At 44.6% G+C, this 17,579-nt stretch overlaps 1 protein-coding gene across 2 annotated transcripts in view; it reads left to right on the top strand.

Annotated features, from left to right (window-relative positions):
- The first annotated feature begins 1,499 nt into the window (after positions 1 to 1,499).
- Positions 1,500 to 17,579, top strand: part of LOC121290866 (SAM domain-containing protein SAMSN-1-like) — a 64,005-nt gene continuing 47,925 nt past the window's right edge. For both annotated transcript variants that reach the window (XM_041211883.1, XM_041211882.1), the window contains exon 1: positions 1,500 to 1,699. In XM_041211883.1, the coding sequence (XP_041067817.1) occupies positions 1,643 to 1,699 (57 nt within the window). In that variant the 5' untranslated portion in view covers positions 1,500 to 1,642. The remainder of the gene's footprint in view (positions 1,700 to 17,579) is intronic.

The following is a 17,579-nucleotide window of genomic DNA, read 5'->3' as shown; positions in this document are numbered from 1 at the left end:
AAATGTTCAAAGAGAATTTTTAAAATTCCATATTTTTTAAAGGTAGTGAATGTTCCCTGGTTTCCCGGATCATGATGTCAAATTATGTGGTAGGACAGTACAGATCGAGCTTTACTCTGTTGCTTCAAACACCCATAGGACAGGTACAGCACGGGGTTAGATACAGCGTAAAACTCCCTCTACACTGTCCCCATCAAACACTCCCAGGACAGGTACAGCACGGGGTTAGATACAGAGTCAATCTCCCTCTACACTGTCCCCATCAAACACTCCCAGGACAGGTACAGCATGGGGTTAGATACAGAGTAAAGCTCCCTCTACACTGTCCCCATCAAACACTCCCAGGACAGGTACAGCATGGGGTTAGATACAGAGTAAAGCTCCCTCTACACTGTCCCCATCAAACACTCCCAGGACAGGTACAGCACGGGGTTAGATACAGAGTAAAAGTCCCTTTACACTGTCCCCATCAAACACTCCCAGGACAGGTACAGCACGGGATTAGATACAGAGTAAAGCTCCCTCTACACCGTCCCCATCAAACACTCCCAGGACAGGTACAGCACGGGGTTAGATACAGAGTAAAAGTCCCTTTACACTGTCCCCATCAAACACTTACAGGACAGGTATAGCGGGGTTAGATACAGAGTAAAGCTCCCTCTACACTGTCTCCATCAAACACTCCCAGGACAGGTACAGCACGGGGTTAGATACAGAGAAATGCTCCCTCTACACTGTCCCCATCAAACACTCCCAGGACAGGTACAGCACGGGGTTAGATACAGAGAAATGCTCCCTCTACACTGTCCCCATCAAACACTCCCAGGACAGGTACAGCACGGGGTTAGATACAGAGTAAAGCTCCCTCTACACTGTCCCCATCAAACACTCCCAGGACAGGTACAGCACGGGGTTAGATACAGAGTAAAGCTCCCTCTACACTGTCCCCATCAAACACACCCAGGACAGGTACAGCACAGGGTTAGATACAGAGTAAAACTTCCTTTACACTGTCCTGTCAAACACTCTCAGAGCAGGTGCATCATAGATTCCTCTACTCTGTCTCTGTGGTGGTGTCAAAAAAAGTAGAGAGATGGGAAGGTTTGTAATGAAGGAAGAGAGGTTGTCAGCTCGAGTTGAGAGAGCGGGATCAAGTATCAAATTTCTCGTGTTTTCTTGCATCCTGTCTAGAAATGCCACTAAATGCCACAATGTAATCAGAAAATTATCAGAGCGTTTCAATTTCTTTGCCAGCTAGTATCTTATATCCTGCACAAGTAACAAATGATGACGATCCAAATAATACAGGGGTAATCGTAAAAGAACTGAAGAGCCAAGCTTCTGTGATTCGGTTTGGGGAAATTGCTGTCAATTCATTGGTGACATATTTGTGGAAATTGCCAAGGCATCTATTTGCCGGGTTACTGGGTTACTTGTGTGCTTGACTTCTGGTATGCTGCTCTCAGTGACATTCCTGTATCTCGTCATGCCAGATAACGCTTCCGGCTTTGTGAGGAAGTCAGGTTTTTGTGTTCTGATGTGAACCGTTGTGGTTTCGCGACAGTTGCTTCTTCAGCTCTAGTTAAGCCTTAGCATTGTTTCTATTTTCTTCGCGTCAGGGGTTTAATCAAAGTTTGGAAAAATGATACGCCGAAAAGTTTCAAATGCTTCGGATAAAGAGAAGTGCGTAAAGCCTAAGGTGAGTTCGACGTTGAGGGATTGTGAAACGTCCTTGCCCTGTTAAAAGGAGAGACATCTTCTCTGAGTGTGTGAGATTTGCCAGTAGCTAAACTGAGAGTTTGCAGTCCGGGGCTTTGGGCATTGAAGCCTCTGCAACGAATCAACCTCAAACGCACACTGACCCTATTATGAACATAGCGGGACGGTAATGAACATTAAAGTTGGACAACTACATGAATCCCTCTGTTGGTGCATTTGGATTCTGTAGAATGGCAGTAGCTGAGAAAGGGTTGGTGGTTTGGACCTCTGTGTAATCCATGGCTTGGCTAAGTGAGTTGGATCTCCATAAAATGGGCTAAATGGGAAGGGGTTTAAACCATTAGGGACTCTTCTGTGGGAAGTACTTTGGTCCGTTGTTATTGTGTATAATGGGATTAAATGTAAAGGCATTTGGTCCTTGGCATTCTACATAACGGGAGAGAAAATGAAGGGACTTTATTCAGAATTATACTTGTGGTGTACCCCCGGGGCTCAGTGGGTGAAGGTACCATGCAAAATGGATCTGAGGCACAGAGACCAGATGCATCAGTCGTACTCAATCAGTCGATGTTCAGGGCATCTGAGGGATATAAATGCAGCAAGATTCTCACTGCTGGTCATTCTTTGGTGACCTCTGTGCAGAATGTGCACAGATCTGGACGTAAATGAAGGCAGGTTTGATTGTGATGTCTCCCACAGTCAAATAGCTTTCCATTGTTCACTCTCAGCTACCAAGGCCCTCAGCTCTGGAATTCCCTCTGTAAAGCTCTCTGCCTCTCAACCTGTCTCTCCTTCTTTAGGATGTTCCTTATACCTTTTTGACCAAGCTTGTGGTCACGTCCTAATTTCTCCTTGTGTGGGTCGCTGTGAAATTTTGCTTATTAAGCTCCTGAGAAGCAGCTTGGGATGTGTTCCTACACTAAAGATCTACATAAGTGAAAATTGTTGCTATTGTTGTTGTCTGGACTCACAGTTCAAGAGTAACCACTTGGCTGAGGAGCTGTAGGGTAGTGATCACCCATAGAGACCAAATCCAGTGTGAGTTAATGCCTTTGAATTGGGAGAGAAGATGCAGTTAGAAAGTAGGGATAGGGGCCGTGGGGAGGTATTGAATATGAAATCTCCCTTGAAGGGCATGTGTATTTCCTGAAATTGGTTGTACCTTTTAATTAACTGTCCAATTCTACAAAACTATGTAACACGCATTGGGCGCATGTACAGGGGATTTGGGAAGCTTCTAGGATGAATGATCACTGATGGTAACCTCCTATTCCCATCAAATAATAAACTCCACTCTGAGCTTTCTTGTGAAATTTCCTTTTCTTGACTCAAAAGGTTTTGATGAAGCAACAACCTCAATTTTTTTATAGATGTAGAAGTCTGTAGAAGTCAAGAGATCGGAACAAGATTCCTAATCTGTCCATTTGTGTTAATGTTTCTCCCCTCTGTTTGGTGCCTACACTATCTATGATGTGCAAAGTATGCATTAGGCTGCTAGGTAGAGGTGCTTAAGAGAGAAAATAACCAGAATTGCAGGAATGAGAATGGTTTGTAAAAATTAAACAATTTAGCGCTGGACTTTGTGAGGGTTTTGAAGTGTACTTTAGTATTTGTGTTTGTGCATGATGTGTTACATGAGTGTGTCTACATGTCTGTGAGTGTCTCCATATGTATGTGTATATGGTTTTTAATAAATGTGTTTGCATATGTAGGATATGTATTTGTGGAATGTGGACATGTGTGTCTGTGTGTGTGCATGCATGTAGGTCATTGGTGCATGTATGCGGAAATGTGTGTAATGTGTGCATGTATTCATAAATATGTGTGCCTCTATGTGTCTGAGAATATACATGTGCTATATTTGTGTATGTATGCCTATGTGTCTTTCTGGATTATGTTTGTGTGTGTGTGTGTGAGTGTGTGTGGATGGACGTGTCTGTGTTGATGGATGTGTGTGTGTGTGTGTGTGTGTGTGTGTAGATGGATGTTTCTGGATGTGTGTGTAGATGTGTGGGTGTGTGGATGTGTGTGTAGATGGATACTTATGTGTGTGTGTCGGGCGGAGGTTGTGTGTGTGTGGGGGTGTGGTGTTTGTGTGTATATGTGTGGAACTGTGTGTGTGTGGATGGACATGCCTGTGTAGATGGATGTGTGTGTGTATGTAGATGGATGTTTGTGGGTGTGGGTGTGAAAATGTGTGGGAGTGGAGATCTGTGGTTGTGTGGGTGTGTGGATGTGTGTGTGTATAGATGGCTGTGTGTGGGTGTGGAGATGTGTGGGTGTGAAGATGTGTGGATGTGGTGATGTGTGTGTGTGTGTGTGTGTGTATGCATGCGTGGATAGGTGTGTTTGTGTGTGTGTTTATATGTGTGTGTGTGTGTGTGTGTGTATGTGTGTGTGTGTGTGTGTGTGGGGGATTGGTGGTGGTGGTGGGGTGATGTATTTGAGCATGTGCGTGTACAACTGTAAATGCTGCAGAACGTCACTTTGAATCAGTTTGAAATTTGATGCTTTGTGCAACTTTACCACATCTGGGTTTTTGATCCATGTGGTATTTCAGTAATTTAAGGGATTTTTTTTGTATTCAATGTTTAGCCCAAATGCATGTAAAGATCTTACACACCCCGTTCATATCGAGGACTCTATTACTTGTGCATTGTTGTGGAGACGTAAGCAATTTAGCATCTAAACTGCAATTTGCTGCATTGCAATTGTGACTATCAAAGATACTTGATCTGTAAAGTGCTTTAGAATAGCCTGAGGTTGTGAAAGGTGCTATAGAAATGCAAGTCTCATATTACAAGTTTATTCCAATGATGTCTTAGCAGCCAGTCAAAATCAACCAGAAGAATGTGAGAAATAGGAGCAGGAGTATAGGCCATTCGACCCCTCGAGCCTGTTCCGCTATTGTCGCCACCTCCATCAAGGCTGATCTTCTCGCTCAACCCTACTTTCCCACACTATCCCCATATTTCTTCATTCCCGTAGTGCCTAAAAATCTATCCAATGAACTAGAGGGTAAGAATCTTATAACAGTGACCTGTGTTGGAGTACCAGGAAAAGCAGGCTGCTGATTGGATTAGCAATAGGCCCATAGTAAGATCCCACAAAATAGCAATGTGATAACGATCAGATAGTGAAGTTGACTGAAGGATAAATACTGGCCCAGGACACCAGGGAGAACTGCTCTGCTCTTCCTCCAAGTATAATATTTTCCATCCACCTAAGAGAGCAAATGAGGCCTTGGTTTAACATCTTACCTGAAGGACGGCACCTCTGACAGTGGAGCACTCCCTCAGTGCTGCGCTCTGTGTGTGTGTGTGTGTGTGTGTGTGTGTGTGTATGTCAGCCTAGATTTTGTGCTCAAGTCTCTGTAGTGGGGGCTTGAATGTGTGACCTGCTGGCTCAACTGAGCCAACGCTGAAACCCTATTTAGAAAAATTCATTCACCTTCCTGCTTCATGCCGCAGTGTTCGGTCACTCGGTTGTTTTCCGCTTCTGTACAGAGGCGCCAGGACTAAGGGGCTTAAAGAAACACATTTTATAAATGATTTGAAGCAGCAGGTGGAGCACTGGAGCATTCATGTTGCACAGTGGATTCACCATGGCAGGGCAGAATTTAATGCCCTCTCCTGTGGTGAGCTTGGGGGTTTGGGGGCACTTAATCAGGTGGTGGATGGGGACCCTACTGCCTTCTCGCCTCTACCCTGATCGAGTCAATGGTGAAAAAGCCCATGGGTGGCCTTCCTGCCAATTGAGGCCCTCAAGTGGGAAATGAATGCACACTTGAGGCTCTCATCCGGCCGCCACTGGCACTAACACAGCAGCAGGCGGTGGGGCACCATACTGAGGGCACAACTAAGCAAACCAGTGCAGGGTTGCTTATGGGCTGCCAGAGGAGCTCCCTCATTCAAAGGCACTCAGTGTCAGATCGAGGGACCCGGCATCAGGAAGGATGGGGTGGGTACTGAAAGCCACTCCCCTGCCCTTGCTGCTGACCTCTCCGACCCCACCCCATGACCCCCCCCAACCACCCCCCGCAACCCCCACCCTCCACCACCTGGGATCCAGTGACAATACTTGGTCTTAGGCAGGTGTCGTACCGGCAGCAGTCACCGCTTCCCTGGTTGACTGCGGCAGCTCTTGGTGAGTGGGGCTCCCATTCCTGGGCTACTTGATCCTGCAGAAGGCTGCTGTCCGGTTAAGTGCCCGAGTTGCCTTCCCCAAAGGGGGCGATGCGGGGTTCCTGTTGGCTGGGGGCGTGGGAGGGGTGAGGGAGGACAAAACCCCCCCACCCACCGCCGCCCGCCCCCACCCCCCCCACCTCTCCTCCATCCCCGTCACTTCCATTAAATCCAACCCCCAGTTCCTCGAACTGTTTTAAGGTTGGTCATTTTTCTGCGAACGGATTGACGTTCTGAAATTGAGAAATGCAGAAAGTTATCACCACTTTGAGAGGCACCTCTCTTACAGTGATGAGTAACCATGACTATTACAAACAGGGGATTCATTAGAATGGTTCCAGGGCCACAGGGCTTCAGTTAAGTGGAAAGACCTGGAGAAGCGTCAATTGGCCTTCTTAGAACAGAGATGATTAAGGGGAGATTTAATAGAGGCGATCAGAGTAAATAAGGAGAAACTGTTTCCAGTAGCAGGTCGGGCGGTAATAGGAGGACATAGGTTTGAGATAAATGGCAAAGGAGCCAGAGGGTAAATGAAGAGAAACGTTTAATTGTCGTGATCTGAAATGTGCTGCGTCAAAGGGCAGTGGAAGCAGATTCAACAATAAATTTCAAAAAGGGGTTGGACAAACATGTGAAAAGCTGAACGGAGGGAGACAGCCCATTCTGCCTGTGTCTGCTCTTTTAAAGAGCTATCAGGATTGTTCTATTCCTCTGCTCTTTCCCCATTGCCCTGCATTTTTTTCCTTTTCGGTTATTTATCCACTTTGATCCCATCGCTCTTTCAGGCAGTTTATTCCAGACTATAACAATTCCCGGTTTAAAGCGTTGTCAGCATCTCTTCTCTTGTTCTTTTGTCGATTGTCTTTAATCTGTCTCCTCTTTTTACCAACTCTCCTGCATGTTGACAAAGATTTTCCCTATTGACTAGCAAAACCCCAAAATGCGACAACACTTTAAAAAAAAAACACATCAAAACCTCTTTGCCTTTGCCTTTACTGGATCTATCATTGTTCCACAATGTTTGATATTTTTACAAGTAAAATCCATCACCTTTCATTTGCAGTTAGATGCCATTTTATTGTTTACCCGTGTCAGCTGGTCTTGTATAAGGTTCCTTTGTAGAGCCCACAGTGTTAGGAACACAGGGACAGGAGGAGGCCATTCAGCCCCACAAGTCAGCACTTCATTCGATTAAATTATGACTGAATTGTACCTTAACACAATCTACCGCCTTTGTTCCCTAGCCCTTAATACCCTTACCCAAAAATTTATCAGTTTCCATTTTGAAATTTTCAAATCACTCTCACCATTTACAGCTTCTTCGGGAAGGGAGTTCTAGATTTCCACTACCCTTTATGTGAAGAATCACTTCCTGGCATCACCCCTCTACACCTTGCTCTAATTTTAAGCTGATACCCCCTTGTTCCCTCAGCCCACAGGAGGGCAACAGTTTCTCTCTACCTGCCCTATTGAATCCTTTAATCATCTTAAACACACATCAGTTAGGTCACCCCTTAATCTATATTCACAGAATAAAGCTTAATCTATGCAACCTGTCCTTTATAATTTCACCCTTTTAGCCCTGGTATCGTTCTATTGAATCCACACTGTATTCCCTCAAGGCCAATATATCTTTCATTGGGGTGTGGTGCTCAGAACTGAACACAATTATTCCACATGGGGTCTAACCAGAGCATTTATTAACTGCAGGGAGGCAATAACTAATTCCTTTTCCTTACTGTCCTTTAAAACCTACTCTCAGAATCACAGAATTTTTACAGTGCAAAAGGAGGCCATTTAACCCATCGTGTCTGCACTGGCTCTCCAAGTGAGCAGTTCACCTAGTTCCATTCTCTTGCCTTCTCCCCATAACCATGCACACACTTTCTTTTCAGGTAACAGTCTAATTCCTTTTTGAATGCTTTAGTTGAACCTGTCTCCACTACACTCCTAGGCAGTGCATTCCAGACCCTAACCACTCGCTGTCTGAAAAAGTTTTTCCTCATATCCCTATTGCTTCTTTTACGAATTACTTTAAACCTATGCCCTGTTGTTCTTGATCCCTTCACGAGTGGGAACAGTTTCTCCCTATCTCTTCTGTCCAGGTCCCTCATGATTTTTAATAACCCTATCAAATCTCCTTACAGCCTTTTTTTCTCTGAGGGAAACAATCGTAACTTCTCAAATCCATCTTCATAACTGAAGTTGCTCATCCCTAGAATCATTCTCTTGAATCTTTTCTTCACTCTCTTCAATGTCTTCACATCCTCCCTAAAGTGCAGAACCCGGACGCAATACTCCAGCTGAGGCTGAACTAGTGATTTATACATGTGCTCTTGCACTCCATGCCCCTATTAATAAAGCCCCAGATACTGCATAGTTTATTAACTATACTCTCAACTGTCCTGCCTCCTTCAATGACATATGCACATATACACCCAGGTCCCTCTGCCGCTGCACCCCCTTTAGAATCGTATCCTTCCTTAATATTGTCTCTCCATGTTCTTCCCACCAAAAATGAATCACTTCATATTTCTCTGCGCTGAACTTCATCTGTCACCTGTCTGCTCATTCAGCAACTTGTCTATGTCCTTTTGAAGTTCTACAATATCCTCCTCACAGTTCATAACACTTCTGAGTTTTGCATCATCCAAAAATTTTGAAATTGTGCCCTGTAAACCAAGGCCTGTCTTCTATCAGTTCTTTGCTATGTGTCCCAACTCCCCCCACCCCCCCAACATATTCTCTTCTCATATCAGTTAGCCATGGAGTCCTGTTCCTTGCACAGATTTATACACATTAACACATTAGGGTACCTGGCATGAAGAATTTCCCAGCTTCATGCTGAGTTAGGAGAATTTAGCCAACCGGAGGATGCTACAGTGAGCCTGGGAGAGGTCAAAGATCAGCCAGTGTCCAAGCTCCTGTGGCCCACCCAGGGCCGCTTGCCAGTTACGCAGAATTGCATAGAATTTCAGGAAAAAATGGGCCATGTGGCCCATCTGGTCCATGTTGAGGACCCTGCCAGATTGGAATGTTGCCCTTGCCATCTGCAATTCACTGTGTGTGAGTGCTGCACTGCCAGAGGTACCATCTTTTCAGGTGCTAAGCCGAGGCCACATCCAGCAGTCAGATAAATCTAATAGATGCTATGTCACAATTTGAAGAATGGGAAATATTTACTTTCTGATGAACTGCCCAACATTCAACCAACGCCAAAAAAACCCACAATTTAAACTGGTAATGAGCATCATTGCTTATTTGCTGGGTGCTAATTGGCTGCTGCATTTACCTAAGAAACAATAGTGAATTTCACTTCAAAGGTAATTAATTGCCTGTGAAATGTTTTGGGACATCCTGACAATGAGAGAGATATATAAATGTAAGTTCCTTCCCTTCCCTTATATAATAAGACTGCCTGTATCACACAATTTCTTTGTGTGAAGCACTTTCATGTGAGTCTTGAACGAGTGGTATTATTGCTTCCTTCTTGCTTTCATTCCTGTTATCAATTTAGTGAATCTTCACTACTATCTTTCCATGACTAATATCCTTCCTATAATTGGGTGCCTAGAACTGTGCACAATATGTCAAGTGCTAACACTTTGCGTTAATGGTAGACTGCTCATTGTTCAAGTACGTCCAAGCTGTAAATTACTGTTATCATCATCTCGCATGACTGAAGAGTCCGTTGCGAGATTAGCATGGATGTCCACAGAACTGGCAGTTCATGTTGTTGTTGTTGGTGGGGGGACTTCTGCAGCTGCTTTCTGGCCTTCCTCTGGGCATGACAGATGTTGTGAGCGTGGTTAAATGGTCCTCAAAACACGCTGAACCAAATTTGTGTGGCATAGAAAACTTCGAACTGTAAAGTATCAAGAAAGGCCATCCAGTTCTATGCTGCTGTTTATGTTTCAAATAAGTCTCCCGGCACCATAATCCAACCCACCCTACAAACTCAATAACATTGTAATATATTTGCCTTAGTTCGTCCAAGCTTTTGATGTTCACCATACGTATCCCACCTTATCAAATAGTTTTGGAAAGTCATTATTCAAAGCAGATGTTGTATTGGATTTATTGGTCCTGAAATGATTTGGGGTTCCTCTAATCTGCTGTCATCAGTGCAACATGATTTTGAGGCATTTGGCCTGGGAACTCTCCCACTCGAGTTATGGGAGGAGACAGGAAAGTCTTACCCAGTTACAAGGCAGTTGCATCCGATGCTGTTTGAATGTCGCTGGGTCAAAATCCTGGAACTCCCTTCCTAACAGCCACATGTGGGTGTGCCTACGCCACATGGACTGTAGTAGTTCAAGGAGGAGGTTCATAATCACCTTCTCAAGGGCAGCTAGGGATGGGCAGCCAGTGAAGCTCACACCCCAGAAATTGCTAACGAAAAATGATCAGCAGTGAACTCGTGCGATCTTGCAAACTGACCACAGTTACATTAAATTATATGGAGAAAAAAGTCTGTGATTATAATACAAAACACGGTATGTACCAATTATTCAGCCACATGTGACATAGATACAAAATGAAAAGTGTAAGCTGCTTCTATCTGCAACCATCCTGCCCCGGACCCAGAGAAACTGAATTTTTTTGAGTCTGAAGACCAAGTTATGCAGATGCAAGAACAACAATGTGCATTTATGTAGCACTTTTGAAGCAATAAAACATCCCAAGGCACTTCCCAGGAGTGACAATTAAATCGAATCTGACAGCGTGCCACGTGGGGAGATGATAAAATAACTGATCAAAAACTTGGTCAAGGAGGTAGGTTTAAAGGAGGAGAGCAAGGGCAACTAGGGAGGTTTAGAGAGGGAATTCCAGAGTTTAGGGCTTAGGCAGCTGAAAGGATGGAGGATGGAAACACTCAAGAGGACAGAATTGGAGAAGTGCAGAGATCTTGGAGGTTTGCCAGGCTGGAGGAGGTTACAGAGATAAAGTCCCATAACAGCAGCTACCATGTTGGGGGACCAACACTATCTCTACAATCTGTCAAACTGCAGCAACTGACGTGCTGACATGACACATTTAATCCGATTCCATTACTCGTTTTGCTATTAGGGTCAAACGGCTGTTGCAGAAACTCATGTCCATGTTCAAAGAGGCACCCATTTCCCCACCCTGCCACAAAATGTTACCCACTCCCTTCCAATGTTCACCAGTTCTTGCTGCCAGTCCTGAGTGCCACCATATTGCTGAACCTAGAGCGGTGAATGCTGGCAGCTCATTGAGTGCAGAAGGCACCGCAGCCAATCAAGATGCACCAAGGGTCAAAGCATTGGTGCCATTGGACTGTTGTAACCCTATCCCCAAACTGTGATCATTTAGAGGGAGGAGGCTGCCCGTGGAGATGGTGTGATTGGTGAGTTAACCCTTTGACGTTGGCAGGATTCACTGGGCAGTGATGGACTGGTAAACCGAGCTAAGGTCAAATCATCATAGGCCCAGGATGAAGCTTGACATTTTTCTGGCATCTACATCTCCATTCCACACGCCAAGGGGTTTGTGTTCACCTGCTGAGTCTTTGTAAAGGTTGTTAGGTTTGCTTTTTTGTTGAAGTTGATCAATCTTGTCAGCAATTCTGCATGGTTGGATTTGTAGAAATTAATGAGCGCGGGGGGGGGGTGGCGGTGGGGTGTGGGGGGGGGGGTGATAGGTGTAGCTCTGCTCATCCATTGGCCAAGTCATCAGTCACCACAATCTCCCTGGCTATCTGTGCTATGAACTCTCTACCACAGTGACAACAACAACAACTTGCACTTACACAGCACCTTTAACGTTGCAAAAAATCTCAAGGCACTTGATAAGATCGAGACAATAAAAAACATTTTTGACACTGAATCACAGAAAGAGAATTCAGGACAAAGGCTTGATCAAAGAGGGATGTCTTAAGGGGGGTGGGGTGGGGGGAGGAGCGGTGAGAGAGGTAGAGACATGGAGATGTTTAGGATGAGTATTCCAGAGCTTAGGGCTTAGGCAGCTGAAGGCAAGGCCACTAAAGGTGGGCTGATTGAAACAGATGATACACAGAAAGCCAGAATTTAAGGAAGGCTGGTAGAGTATCCAGAGATAGTTATCATGATCATTATTGCTTAACTTTATATCCCAGATGTTCTTAATTGAATTGCCATGGGTAGGATTTGAACTACACACTCCAAAGCATTAATCTGGGGCTCTAGGTTGTTAGTCTACTGATGTTACCACTGCACCACCACCTCCCTCAAACTCTAGAAACAGTGCCGTGGGATATTTATATTCTCCTCATTGGACAGTCGAATTCTGGGTTTAATATTTCATCCAAAAAATACGGTATCTCCATAAAAGTGCCCGGAATATGGCTTTATCCCCCTGGAGTGAGATTACTTTTGCTTGATGTGAGACAATCTGACGGCTGTGTTGATGGCTGTGATGGCTTCCAACCCAGAGGTGAGTTCTACCCACTGAACCACAGCTGACACAAGTGGAGGTGTTTGAAAAACCAATTCTAACAGATGTACACCAGACATGAAATGCTTGATCATTTGGCCTATCATTTTCTATGCGTTCAAACTGATAAATTCACATGTCTCGGACCCAGTCTGTTCAATATTCATAACGCCTGACCCTAGCCACCATTTCACTTTATATTTGGACAGCCGCAATTGTAATAATAGAGTTGCAAGTCAACAGATGGAGTAGATCGTAGAGGAAGTGTATGTGTGAGTGTGAAGGGGAATATGTAGGTCTCATTCACAGGCTTGTCAACTAGTTTTGGTTGAAATGTCAATCACCTTGGCCCTGTTAAAAAGAATTCACACTTCTGCCAGTGGATGATGGAGAGGCTTGCATAGCCATCAGATTATCTCACATTGGGCAGAAAAAAACCCCTCTGAGCTCTTCTTAAAAAATGAATCACTTTGAAAGGTGCCGACTATCAAACAGGGATATGCCTTCACGATTTCACCAAAACATCGAACAGAGAGGATCAGCCCCAACGCAGTTTTTGATGACCCGACATATAGAAGTTACAATGCAGAAAGAATCCGTTAAGCCCATTAAGTCTGTGTCAGCGTTAAACCCTGCACCTGAGCAAATAGCCTGCTTTATCACATTTACAAATACAGTTCCCATCTCCCTTCAATTCTTTATCCCTCATCCACCAATCCAATCTAATCCTGTAAATCGACACAGTGTCTGCCTCAACTCAAGCCCTGTAAAGCAAGGAAAGAACGAATTGCATTTATATAGCGCCTTGCATGACCTTAGGGTGCCCCAAAGTGCTTTGCACCCAGTGAGCTACTTTTGACTTGTAGTCTCTAGTGTCGTGTAGGAATGCAGCAGCCAATTTGTGCACAGCAAGATCCGGATAATGAACAGCTAATATGCTAAAGTAATGTTGGTTGAGAGACAAATATTGGCCAGGGTAGTGGGAAGAACTCCCCAGTAAGTGAAACCCTCATCTCCATAGCCCTATGTGCAAAGGTTTCTCCTGCGCTCCCTTCTCAATCTCTTAAAATTAATCTTATATTCATGCTCAATGCTGGAACCTGTTTATTCAATGCCTGATTCACAACTATAAAAGGAAGCAGAAAGGTCAATAATCAGGGGGCATGGATTTTAAGTATTGTAGATGTCAGCATGTAAGTCAACATTGCACATCCCCCATTTTGATTCCTCCACCTATGGCAACTGTGCCTTACATTGCTTGGGTCCTCACTTCTGAAATCCCTTCCCTCAACCTTTCTGCCTCATTACCTCTCTCTTCTCCTTTAAGACAATCCTTTAACCCTTCCAATTTGACCAAGCTTTTGGCCACCACTCAGATCTCCTTGCAAGGCTTGGTGTCAATTTTTGTCCAACTATATTCCCTTGGGTGTGTGTCAGTATTTACAGGGGTCTCTGGGTATGTGCCTGTATTAAAGGGGTCTCTGGGTGTGTCCTTGCATTTACAGAGCTCTCTGGGAGTGTATCTGTATCTCCAGGGGTCTCATGGTGTGTGTCAGTATTTACAGGGTTCTCTGGGAGTGTGCCTGTATTTATAGGAGTCTCTGGGTATGTGTCAGCATTTACAGGGGCCTCTGGGTGTGTCCCTGTATTTCCAGGGGCCTCTGGGTGTGTCCCTGTATTTACAGGGGCCTCTGGGTGTGTCCCTGTATTTACAGGGGTCTCTAGGTGTGTGCCTGTATTTATAGGAGTCATTGGGTATGCATCAGTATTTACAGGGGACTCTGGGTGTGTCCCTGTATTTACAGGGGCCTCTGGGTGTGTCCCTGTATTTACAGGGGACTCTGGGTGTGTCCCTCTATTTACAGGGGCCTCTAGGTGTATGTCAGTAGCTACAGAGGACTCTGAGAGTGTTTATGTATATACAGGACACTCTAGGAATTGCCTGTATTTACAGGGCTCTCTGGGTGTGTGTCTGTATTTCCAGGGGTCCTTGGGTGTATGTCAGTATTTACAGGACTTTCTGGGTGTGTGTCTGTATTTCCAGGGGTCCTTGGGTGTATGTCAGTATTTACAGGGCTCTCTGGGTGTGTGACTGTATTTAGAGGGGTCTCTGTGAGTGTTTCTGTATAAAAAGAACTGTCTGGCAGTGTGCCTATATTTACAGTGGTCTTTGGGAGTGTGCCTGTATATATATGGGCCTCAGAGTGTGTCTGTAGCACAGCAAGTTTCTGGAATGGGGTGATATTTAATGGGAGCCCTCAGTGATAATTGAATATAGTTTAACAGTAAGGGCTAAAATGGTGTCATAAGGAAGCTAAAATAGTGCTTAAATATTGGACAGGATGAGTCAGCTCTTACTGCCCGTCAGCCCTGCTGTTTAGGGAGTGATTCTGAGAATAATTCAACTGGGGATAAGATTGCATCATTGTAAAAAGATCCTGATGTAATGGTTATTAACGTTGTTGAATTTAGGGCTCTCCGGTTATGTGTCTGTATTTATAGGGTCCCTAGGTGTGTATCTGTATTTACAGGGGACTCTGGGAGTATCCTGTATTTACAGGGGTCTCTGGGTGTGTGTCTGTACTTACAGGGGTCTCTGGGTGTGTGTCTGTACTTACAGGGGTCTCTGGGTGTGTGTCTGTATATACAGGTGTCTCTGGGAGTGTGTCTGTATTTATGGGGTCTTTGTGAATGTGCCTATATTTGCAGGGGTCTATGGCTGTGTGTCTGTATATACAAGCATCTCTGGGAATGTGTTAGAATTTCATCTTTGGGGATGTATCTGTACATACAGGCATCTCTGTGAGCGTGCCTGTATTTACAAGGGTATATGGGAGTGTGCCTGTATTTACAGGGATCTCTGGGAGTGTGTCTGTATTTATAGTGATCTCTGGGAGTGTGTCTGTATTTACAGGGGTCTATGTGTGTGTGTGTGTGTTTGTGTGTGTTTGTGTGTGTGTGTATTTACAGAGGTCTCTGGGAGTGTGCCTGTATTTACAGGGGTCTCTGGGAATGTGTCTTTATTTACAGGGGTCTTTGAGAGTGTGTGTCTATTTACAGGGGTGTCTGGGAGTATGTCTGTATTTACAGGGTCTGTGTGTGTGTGCATGTATCTACAGGGGTCTCTGGGAGTGTGCCTGTATTTACAGATGCTGGGGTACAGTGTTCTTCTTCCCTTCTAGTTACTCCCCTCTTGTCCTAAGGTTCTGCCTCACTGAATGGTATAGACCCAAGCATGCCAGGTGGTGACTGTATGGAGGCTATTCAACTATGACAAGCATCACTGACCAGTCCGTTCCTGTCCTCACTTGCTGATCATGAACATGTATCCTCATGAGCAGAGGATCCCTCTTTATGTGGCTCAGCCTCAAATTATTTCTGATTACCCTCCTGCAAGGGCCCTTGAGATGTTTTAATGCATTAAGTGGCACTATACAAATGCAAGTTGTTGTTATTGTCACTGAAGTAGGAACCTACCCAGACCCATAGAAGCATAAAGCACAGAAGGTGTGCTATTGCAACTGTGAAGGCTGTTTTTGGAAGCTTGCTGTGTGCAATTCGGCTGCTGCATTTCCTATATTACAGCAGTGAATTCATTTTGAAAGTGCTTCATTTGCTGTAAAGTGCTTTGGAATGTCCTGAGGATGTGAAAGGCATCATATAAATGCAAGCTATTACTCCATTCATCTCAAGTTATAGATACTAACTGGTACCGGGTATCCTGATTTAAGATTTAGGAGCTGCAAGGTGAAAAACCTTTCTGCACTTCATGAAACTCGAACGGGACAAACCGACAGTTAAGAAACAGAGGCACAGAGGGAGTCGGCTACATGATCTGCAAGCAATTGTTTGGCTATTATTTCAGGTTAATCTGGAGATTGCCAGGTACTTAATGCCACTGTAGTGCTTGCAGACGGGAGGTCTTGTGGCACACTGACAGCGTCCTTACCTCTAAGCTGAAAGGTTCCTGGGTTCGAGGCCTGCTTGAAGGCTATAGAAGATGTGCATGTAATGTGGTCAGCCTATGAATTCTTCCACTACGCTTGATAGCGAGTGAGAGAGTTTCCTGGTCAATCATAATCCGTGGGATAACTCAATGGAAGTTTATGCCCTCTTAGGACATGGTACCTGAAGAAGTTTTTGAAACTAGAAGCACGATGAAAATGGGATACTTAAATGGTTAAGCTGGTGCTATTCAGCCCTAGCCATGGTGAGTTGAGTGTCCTTCCCTGTTCGACTCAATCCCTTCACCATGATGAATTTTTAAATAAAATAAATGTGGTGGTTTGGGTTGGCACTAGGAACAAAAAAGGACCTGAAAAGCTGTTGTATTGCTCTAGTCCTTCAGGAAAGGGAAAATGTCTTTACCCTGCATATGTTATACATGATGATGGAGCCCACTAGGGAACAGGCAATTCTAGATCTAGTGATGTGTAATGAGGTAAATTTGATAAGGGAGCTTAAAGTGAAGGAATCCTTCAGAGGAAGTGACCATAATATGATAGAATTTACCCAGCAATTTGAGAGGAAAAAGCTGGAATCAGATGTAACGGTATTACAGTTGAATAAAGGCAACTACAGAAGCATGAGGGAGGAGCTGGCCAGAATTGACTGGGAGATGAGTCTAGCAGGAAAGACAGTGGAACAGCAATGGCAGGAATTTCTCGGATTAATTTGGGAGACACAGCAAAAATTCATCCCTAGGAAGAAGAAGCATTCTAAAGGGAGGAAGAGGCAACCATGGCTGACAAGGGAAGTCAGGGACAGCATAAAAGCTAAAGAGAAAGCATACAATGTGGCGAAGAGCAGTGGGAACCCAGGGGATTGGGAAGCCTACAAAGACCAACAGAGGACAACTAAAAAAGAAATAAGGAGGGAGAAGATTAAATATGAGGGTAAACTAGCCAGTAATATAAAAGAAGATTGCAAGAGTTTGTTTAGATATAGAAAGGGTAAGAGAGAGGCAAAAGTGGACATTGGGCCGCTGGAAAATGACGCTGGAGAAGTAGTAGTGAGGAACAAAGAAATGGCGGAGGATCTGAATAGATACTTTGCGTCAGTCTTCACGGTGGAAGACACGAGTAACATCCCCAAAGTTCAAGAGAGTCAGGGGGCAGAGGTGAGTATGGTGGCCATTACCAAGGAGAAGGTGCTAGGAAAACTGAAAGGTGTGAAGGTGGATAAATCAGATGGACCAGATGGATTACACCCCAGCGTTCTGAAGGAGATAGCTGAAGAGAT

Source organism: Carcharodon carcharias, chromosome 18, assembly GCF_017639515.1.
Source record: "Carcharodon carcharias isolate sCarCar2 chromosome 18, sCarCar2.pri, whole genome shotgun sequence".
NCBI classification, from domain to species: Eukaryota; Metazoa; Chordata; class Chondrichthyes; order Lamniformes; family Lamnidae; genus Carcharodon; species Carcharodon carcharias.
This window is presented reverse-complemented; position numbering and strand designations above follow the sequence as displayed.